This window comes from Nicotiana tabacum, chromosome 18 (genome assembly GCF_000715075.1).
Source record: "Nicotiana tabacum cultivar K326 chromosome 18, ASM71507v2, whole genome shotgun sequence".
NCBI lineage: Eukaryota > Viridiplantae > Streptophyta > Magnoliopsida > Solanales > Solanaceae > Nicotiana > Nicotiana tabacum.
In genome coordinates, this window is record NC_134097.1 from 35,858,006 (window position 1) to 35,867,575 (window position 9,570).

Sequence of the window (9,570 nt, forward strand, 5' to 3'; positions counted from 1 at the left end):
AAATCTTGTTGGAACTCCATAAGAGCTCCAAAAGGCAATTGAATATCTTAAGAAAGAATTTGAGATAAAAGATCTTGGAAAGACAAAACTTTGTCTTGGTCTGTAAATTGAACATTTAGCAGACATGATTTTTATCCATCAATCTGCCTATACAGAAAGGGTCTTAAAACGCTTTTACATGGACAAAGCGCACCCATTGAGTACCCCAATGGTTGTTCGATCACTTAAAGTGAATAAGGATTTGTTCCGATCTCCAGAAGAGGACGAGGAACTCCTTGGTCTCAAAGTACCCTATCTCAGTGCAATTGGTGCACTAATGTATCTTGCTAATGCTACAAGTTCTGACATAGCATTTTCTGTTAATTTACTAGCAAGATATAGTTCTTCTCCTACATGGAGACATTGGAACGAGATTAAGCATATATTGCGATATTTAAAAGGGAACTCTTGATATGAGTTTGTTTTATGCTAACAAAGATAGTGCAGATCTTGTTGGTTATGCAGATGCAGGTTATTTATTTGATCCCCATAAAGCTAGATCTCAAACCGGGTACGTATTTACATGTGAAGGTACTATCATATCATGGCGCTCCACAAAATAATTTATTGTTGCTACTTCTTCAAATCATGCTGAGATAATAGCTATTCATGAAGCAAGTATGGAATGCGTATGGTTGAGATCGATAATTCATTTTATTCGAGAAAAATGTGGTTTGGAATGTGAGAAAAGACCCACAATTTTATACGAAGACAATGTTGCATGCATAGCCCAATTGAAGGGAGGATTTATAAAAGGAGATAGAATGAATCACATTTCACCAAAATTATTCTACACACACGATCTTCAGAAAAATGGTGACATTGATGTGCAACAAATCCATTCAAGTGATAATCCAGCAGATTTATTTACTAACTCTTTGTTAACTTCAACTTTTAAGAAGATGATATATAAGATTGGAATGCAGAGACTCAAATATTTAAAACAAGGTTTTCATCAGGGGGAGTAAAATACGCGATGCACTCTGTTTCCTTACTAAGGTTTTTCCCATGACGTTTTCCTTATAAGGTTTTTATGAGACACGTAGCAATGCGTATTACTAAATATGTGTACTCTTTTTCCTTCACTAGGATTTTTTCCCACGTAGTTTTTCCTAGTAAGGTTTTAACGAGGCACATTATCTTTTAATGAACATCCAAGGGGGAATGTTATAAATATATTATGGATGTTCATTTAGTACTCCGTTGTAAATAAGCTTCCTGAAGAAGCTTATCCATACGGGACTCCGCCGTAAATATGTTTATTTATTTAGTACTCTATTGGAAATACGCTTCATGAAGAAGCTTATCACTTCGGTACCCGGTTATGGATAAACATTATCCTCGGTAGAAGATTATCCATACCGAGTATAATAAGCTTATCCATTCAGTACTCCGTTATGGATAAACACTGCTCTCAGTAGAAGATTATTCATATCTGGTATAATAGCCGCTTACACAGCAGCTTGCAGTAGCAACTTACACAACAACTTCCTTTCTTCTATAAATAGAAGAGATTTCAGTTCATTATGTACATCAGTTTGAATTTGAATAATATAACAATTTCTCTCTATACTTGTCTTTATTTTACAGTCTTTATTTTATAACAAAAATAACATTCAAAGAAAATTATTGAGGACAAAATCGTAAATATATATTTGCCCAAGAAGAGGGTATATTAGTCTTTTTAAAGGGTACGTAAACAACCCTAGGGTTTCTCCTCCTCAGCCTCCTACAAAAACCCCAATTTACACACAATTCGTAACGCCTCTGTATATCATTGAGAGAGAAAGCTAGAGAGAAACAAAGAAAAGAGCAAAAAATGGGAGTTTTCACATTCGTTTGCAAGGGTTCAGGAGATGAATGGAGTGCTAAGCAACTGAAGGGTGATCTAGAAGCTTCTGCTTCTTGCACCTATGATCTTCAGCGCAAGCTTGTTCAAGCTGCTCTTTCCACTGACTCTTCTGGTGGCGTTCAGTCCTCTTTCTCCTACGTTACTCCTTCCTCTGCCGTCTTTCAGGTATTTTCCTTTCTTAACCCTTTTCGTTAAAATAATCTTGTAACTTTAATGGGTCTCTTTTTGCTTTGATGAATCGTTTTGAATCTGGGTTTTTTTGGTTTTGTTTTATTTGTATTCCTTTTTGTTCTAAAATTGTCTGTGCAATTTTGACTTGAATCACTCGTATTATGTTTATTTTAGGGTAATATTATGATAAATGTAATTTGTTGAAAATAATGTATATTCTGGTCCCTAGTGTTAAAAGATGTTAATTTGATATGTGTGTGTGTGTGCGTGTGTGTATGTATGCGTGTGTGTGTGTATGTTTGTGCGCGTGTATGTGTGTAGTGAGTGAACATATAACCAATGGTTGAAAAGGTAGTCCAATAGGAAAAGCTGAAATTGTTTTACTAAATGAATTGAATTCTTTAAAGTTGTCATATGAGTGAAAATTTGGAGAACATGCCCCAGGGTTTTAGTTTAGAGGCATGATGTGTGGATAAGCACAGGGTTTTTGAACTGTGTGCCACTGCAGATCTGAGTTAGAACAAGTGGAGTTGAATTATATGGGGAATTCTGAATGGGAGTATACCTGTTCATCTGTCTGATTTAGCTCGAGAATTCATTATGTATAGATTTTGTCTTTCTGGTTCTCGTGCAGTTTTTATGGTACTAAAGAGTTTCACCTTTTTGATTAGTTGAAGAACAAACCTTGTATGGAAATTGGAAAGAAAAGAAAACTTTTAATGGATATTTGGTTATTTTCCTGTATTAGAGATTATACTTGTTGCTATTTTTGTGCTTGTAATTGTGATAATAGCTTGCTTTTAACCCCTCAAACGGAATCTAGTGGAATTTGATGATCTTTGAGGTTTTATAATTCATCGATCAAATGAGTTTGTTGATTGATGTAATTCTTGGCATAACAATCGGTGATTTATGTTTCTGTTTGAGTGCTTTTGTGGGGCTCTGTGATTATGCATTTGAAGGCTTGTTTCTCAAAACATTTGCAGTGGCCGCCTAAATCTTTCGCTTTCGCCGGGCTTGAGAGATAATGCTGCCTTTATCCTTCCTTGGATGTCTGAGATTCTCCACCTACTTCAATTCCAAATCTCTTTCTTTTCCACACTGTGTTCTATCACAAGTAACCTCTTCCTTTTTTAGTTGCAATTGTGAAAATAGCTTGCTTTTAAACCCTTAAACATAAAAGGAACTACACTGGAATTTGATGATCTGTTTTGTCGCTTGATGCCATCTTGGCATAATTAGTTACTCTAGTTTGTTCATTTGCTATTCTTGGCTTTGTTAGTTGCTACTTTTGGGACTTTTGTTGATTGTATAAGTGCTTTATATTTTTGGTTGAGAGTGCATCAGTGGGGGATCCTTGATGATACATTTGAAGGCTTGTTTCTCAAAACATTCGCAGTGGCCGCCTAAATCTTTCGCCTTCGCCAGGCTTGAGAGATAATGCTGTTTTTATCCTTCCTTGGATGTCTGAGATCCTCCCCCCTCATCAAATTCCAATTCTCTTTCTTTCCCACATTGTGTTCTATCATAAGCAACCTCTTTATTTATTTTTTTGCTATAAATATGGTTGTAAATGTGATAATAGCTTGCTTTTAAACCCTTAAAACATAAAAGGAACCTGGAATTGATGATCTGTTTGGTTGCTTGATACCATTCTTGGCATAATTAGTTGCTACTTTTGGGACTTTTGTTGATTGTATAAGTGCTTTATATTTTTGGTTGAGTGCATCAGTGGGGGATCTGTGATGATACATTTGAAGGCTTGTTTCTCAAAACATTTGCAGTGGCCCCCTAAATCTTTCGCCTTCGCGAGGCTTGAGAGATAATGCTGCTTTTATCCTTCCTTGGATGTCTGAGTTCCCCCCTCCCCCAGCCCCTTTTTCAATTTCCAATTCTCTTACTTTTCCACGTTGTGTTCTATCACAAGCAACCTCTTTGTTTGGTTTTCCAGTTTTCTATTTGAATTTTGTCATTGCCTTGTCTTTATTTTGAAATGATTTGAGCCGATCCTATGTAGAGAATTCTTATAGCCAACAAACATAATTGATTTGACTTGATTATTTGGTGTCTTTGGTGATGTGTCATAATACTGTTAAGCATTATCATTGTTGATGTCGCTAGGAGAAGCCTTTATTTATGTTATCCTCATGTCTTGCATCTTATGCAGGTGATCATTGGTGGCGGTGGGGGCGGTGGCTTCATTGGAAGCGGTGCTGCAGCAGCAGCGGCTCCTTCTGGTGGTGCAGCAGCTGCAGAAACACCTGCAGCTGAGGAGAAGAAGGAAGAGAAAGAAGAGAGTGATGATGATGACATGGGATTCTCACTCTTTGACTAGATTGGCATTATATAGTAGTTCAATTTTCAGTTGCTCTGCATCTTTTGTCAGTGTCACTATGTTGGCCCTAAATTTTTGATAAGCATTGGATTTATCAGTTGCTGTTTAGTTATCTAATGACATTGTGTTCTATGGTTCTTTGACTCACTTTGCTCTCATTTGGTATCTTTTAAAGAGTGAACGTTAGCTTGTCTCTAAGAGTGTTGCACTTTCATAGGTGACTTACAACTAACTTTTGATTAAGGATGGAACACCCAACGATTCTCGACCAAATTTTGAGAGGTTCTACTGAAGTCTGATTGTATAAGCTTGAAGACATGCTAATGTAACTAACCTTTTAATTTCAGAAATATCTGAAATCTCCCACTTGCTCTAATGTTTGATTATGCAGACCACCCTTGTTATGAAGAATGTTGAATTTAGTGATCTAATCAGATAGTGGAATCTTCTCGATCTAAGGAGTAACATTTATCCTCTATTTTGTTCAATGTATCTTAGTTTTATTAGGCAAAAAGTTTAATTTTTTTTTTAATCTTGTGATCGTAATTAAAGGTGTAAGATAGAAAAGTTATAAGAAAGTGTCATTAACGATAAAATAAGAATGTTAAATAAAAAAATTTACTAAATGTCGAAAGAAACATTCTTTTTGAATGTAGAATGGCTTCAAAAGCAACTATTTTTCGCTTAATTGGTGAATAGAAGATTGACATGAGAAGGTACCAATTTCATGCAAAATTTTCAACTGTTTTGTTAGGGAAGTCAGAAGAAAAAGGATTTGAATAGACTATTTTTTCCCCTTCTTGTTTGCGAGAAAAAAAGGAGTAATTGAACTAAACAGTAAATGGGAGGCATAATAGCAAATTGAAAGATGCCCAATGTATTTGGATTTGGAAAGAAAAACAAATATTACAACAACTATAACAATAAGCCCAGTATACTTTTACGGATGGGATCTGAGTAAAGTAGTGTGTGCGCATAACTTACCTCTACCTAATGAATATAGAGAGACTGTTTCCAATAGGGAAAAAAAAAGAAATATTGTTACATTAAATCTTGATAACTAAATGGGTTTTCATGCATTAGCAAGTTTAATGTATTCTTTTGCCAGCGTGTTAATGAATTTATGTTACAAAAGATGTAGTAATAAAGTTTTATTAGAAATCTCTGTTTGTTACAAAAAGGTTCTACCAATAAACAAGATTTAGTTTAACAACATATTTGTAGGAGGCATTTCTTTTCTTGTATAAAAAAGAAGACTTGTTCGAACGTTTCATAATTAGTTCAAAATTTGGAAAAACTAATATATGTTATAAATAGAATTTTATTTATGGTGAATGTCTATAACTAGAAAGATCTCAGGGTTTATTACTTGGTGGCTAAGTCACTTTTTTCCTATAAATAGAAGGTTCTATTCCATTGTAATTCATCCCAAAATCAATAAGAATTCTCTCTCTCTCTTTACTTTTCTCTCCAATACTCCTCTTCTTCTTTTATTATTTCATAACACGTTATCAGCACAAGACTCTAATCAATTGAGTAGAAGCTTTGGGATTGAGCATAATGATTGTCAATTGTTCCATGAACTTCCTTCATGATTAAATTCTGGATTTAAGGTAAGTGTTTTACCGTATTTTTCTCTTTTATTCTATAATTTGTTTTTAAATACAAGGAAAGACAATAAACTTTAATATAACTCTAATAGAGTTTGAAAGAAATTATAACCACCCAAAATGGTAAAATTTCTATGTCTTGACATGATCAAATTCATGTATGATCGTGAGCAAAGAATTAAAAACCCGTCCCATTGAATTTGCTTCATTCTTATTCCATTAAGAGAATGTGATAGCAGTATGTGATAAGTCTGAAAGAAGACAAAATTATTATTATGAATGTACCAATGGATATGGACGTGGCAATAGACGAAATTATAATTGTCATTATTGTGGTAATGAGAACAATAAGGATTCTCAAAATAATCCTTCACTTTGTGAAAGTAATATTTGTTATCGATTTGACATGAGATTTTATAAAGCACATATAGTTGATTATGGTCCATTCATGATGTGAATGTGACAACATCTGATTTATGAATACATATTCATTTTTGGAAGAATATGAAAGTGCTAGTGTTAGTGAATATACCATACTCACCTCTAGAAGGAGGTTTGAGATGATATAAGAAAATAATGTCATTATTATGGCATGAATGGTCATTGGTCACGTACCTATTGCACACCAAAATATTTTGGTAATGTGATCATCAAAGAATAACATTAATGCAAGAAACATGTCTTGCATATAATTTTGACCATAACCATAATGGTATAACTTTCTTTTTAACAGAGATATTTACCATATGGATGTTGATGAATATGTGGTACTACAAAATTAATTGAGAACTCTGGAAGAGCCAATTATTACTATTTTGGAGGAATACAATTGATTATCATGTCAATTTATTGTGTTGTAATAAGTCTCAAAGAAACTTATTCAGTTTCTAAAGTATACACAAAAGCGGTTGATTATATTGAAACTATAAATAAAGAAAAGATTTAATATCCTCTATTACTACAACTTGTGGCGGGATAATATGTATGTGAAAAGCTACCCGCTTTATTCTCCAATTTGTACTACACAAATAAAAGAATACCACAATAAAATGGATGTTTATTGATATAAAACCCCATATCATAATAAACTTAGAGTTTATTGATAACTGCACATGTCATGGTGTAAATCTGAGCTTTATCAATATTGATAATTTATTCAGTTGGCATAATTGGTTTAGCCATGTTAATTTAAGTATGATGTGCAAAAATAAAAGAGAATTCACATGGGTAAATATTAAAGGACTAGAAAGTTCTTTACGAATTCTCATATATTACTTGTTCTCATTAATTAATTGACCAACTTATAAAATTGGGATTGAATCCCATGAATACTGGATATATCAAAGGTCAATATGAGTCCATTCACCTGCCATGTATACCACATAAGATGCATCTATGAGATGGTTGCATGTGCAATTATTATTGTCACACCTCCTTTTTACCTACACCCCGCAAAGAGGCGTAAAGGGAGTTTCTCTAATTAAAGGACAATCGAAACGAGATTTGTTTATTTATTTCAGAGTCGCCACTTGAGAGATTTAGGGTGTCCCAAGTCACTAGTTTAATCCCGAATCGAGGAAAAGAATGACTCTGTATTACAGTCCGCGAACCAGAAATCTGGATAAGAAATTCTGTTAACCCGGGAGAAGGTGTTAGGCATTCCCGAGTTCTGTGGTTCTAGCAGGGTCGCTCAACTGTCACATTCGGCTTATGTATCTGATTTTAACAATTATGAGCTTATATGCAAGTTTTAACTCTTTACCAATATTATTATTATTATTATTATTATTATTATTATTATTATTATTATTATTATTATTATTATTATTATTATTATTATTATTATTATTATTATTATTATTATTATTATTTTAACAGAGAATTGCAACGTTGTGAGAACGTATCTCGAACCACGTCACATCAATGTACCCGTGGTTATCGACACATTTCGACTCCGTTAAGATTTGGACTTGGGTCACATAAATGTGCACCCGAGTTTAAGAAAGTAAATTATTAAAGGCGTCTAAAGCGACTAGCGTATCATTATTTTGGGTAAGGCCGTAAAATTTTGCTAAACGGCCCATCCCGAAGTCTAAGTAATTTTACCAACACGTATAGAGGGCCCCGCAGCTTGTGTATTTTTGTTTGTCGGGGCTCGTCTCATTCATTATTATTTTAAAAAAAAGGAATTTGCAACGTCGTGGAAATGATCTCGAATCACGTCACAATCAATGTACCCGTGATTAGCGACGCATTTCGACTTCGTTGAGATTTGGATTTGGGTCACATAAATGTGCACCCGGATTTAAGAAGGTAATGTTATTTAAAGTACGCGCCTAAAGAGACTAACGCGTGGTTATTTTGGGAAATGGCCGTGAAGTTCGCTAAGCGGCCGATCCCGAGTTCTAAGTAATTAATACATGCATTTGTGAGGGCCCCACAATCTGTGCGTTTTATTTGGCGAGGCTCGTTTATTTTAAAAAGACGATCCTAAAGTGACTACATTTTTTCTATTAAGTTCGTCTCTAAACACAAAGTGAAGGTCCCAACCAATTGTTACTTAACTCTATTGTATAATTTTTAAGGATGGTCTTGTGATCGAGCCCGTTTCCTACGACCAGATTTCATGCGTTATTCGGGCCAAGTTCAGCGTTCGACTCACAGAAGCGGATTCGAGTCTGATTTAACATACACAGGCTATTGCCAATTGCTTTACATGATGAAGCCAAACCCAATATTTCAACTTTTGAGCAAATGGGCTGCCAACAATCATTATCTATCTACTGTTGACAATATTAAAACCTTCATAGCTAGTGAAACTAACAAGTTCAAACAGGCAGGTTCAATAGAACAAACTCATGCTATCTTCATCTTATTCCACTTATTTAACTAAACAGTTTGACAATAATGGGCATGCTTAACTATTCGGGAAAAACACAGTTAACTTGGAAGTTTGATTTTTAATTATATGCTACTAAAGTTGGTATTAAACTACTAAATTTACAACTAAGAAAGGCAAATTAATGGTCCAATACAGTCCTTATCAGATACAAACTCCACAGTCCACATTCTTCATTGAGTTATAAAGATAGACTATACAACTTATCATTTATCTACTAAATTACAGATGCACTAAGTACTCCACTACTCGAGCATTTTCTTTTCACTTTTACATCTCACAGCTACATCACAGTGTGATTCGAAAGTGTACCTGGTAATAGAGAATAGAAGAAGAGGAGAAGGAATAGTCAGCAGTAGCAGATAACACAACAACAACAAACAGCAATCCACAAACAGCCTAGTAACATGTGCAGCAAATCCAGGTGAGCTTGAAACCAATCAAAACTAGGACACTCAAACTTAAACAGCTCAAACGACCTCCGAAATGAAATCAGAAAAAAACAAACACTACTGCAACACTATACCCAAACTCATCTCAAACTGTCTTAAAACCTTTGAAATCTCGACAGCAATAAAACTCAATCGAAGGTCTACTCAACTTTGACCAAAATTGCTAAGCATGAAAACAAGGTAACAGTGTTTCTTTTATGGAACAGTAGAAC

At 34.5% G+C, this 9,570-nt stretch overlaps 1 protein-coding gene and 3 non-coding genes across 4 annotated transcripts; all 4 read left to right on the top strand.

Moving 5' to 3' along the window:
• Window positions 1–1,751: 1,751 nt before the first annotated feature.
• On the top strand, window positions 1,752–4,544 carry LOC107814057 (large ribosomal subunit protein P3-like). Its single transcript, XM_016639385.2, has 2 exons — window positions 1,752–2,056; window positions 4,230–4,544. Exons 1-2 carry the CDS (start codon window positions 1,859–1,861, stop codon window positions 4,395–4,397), a joined length of 366 nt encoding a protein of 121 aa, XP_016494871.2. The 5' UTR covers window positions 1,752–1,858; the 3' UTR covers window positions 4,398–4,544.
• LOC142173072 (small nucleolar RNA SNORD14) lies at window positions 3,002–3,124 on the top strand. Its single transcript, XR_012702502.1, has one exon. It is a non-coding gene; the product is annotated as a small nucleolar RNA SNORD14 (small nucleolar RNA).
• On the top strand, window positions 3,415–3,537 carry LOC142173070 (small nucleolar RNA SNORD14). The gene has a single exon (XR_012702500.1). It is a non-coding gene; the product is annotated as a small nucleolar RNA SNORD14 (small nucleolar RNA).
• LOC142173071 (small nucleolar RNA SNORD14) lies at window positions 3,800–3,922 on the top strand. Its single transcript, XR_012702501.1, has one exon. It is a non-coding gene; the product is annotated as a small nucleolar RNA SNORD14 (small nucleolar RNA).
• Window positions 4,545–9,570: the final 5,026 nt, after the last annotated feature.

Coding starts and splice junctions, on each gene's coding strand:
- LOC107814057 (XM_016639385.2), top strand. CDS start 1,859: ATGGGAGTTTTCACATTCGTTTGCAAGGGTTCAGGAGATGAATGGAGT. Junction 2,057..4,229: donor CTTCCTCTGCCGTCTTTCAG/GTATTTTCCTTT, acceptor CATCTTATGCAG/GTGATCATTGGTGGCGGTGG.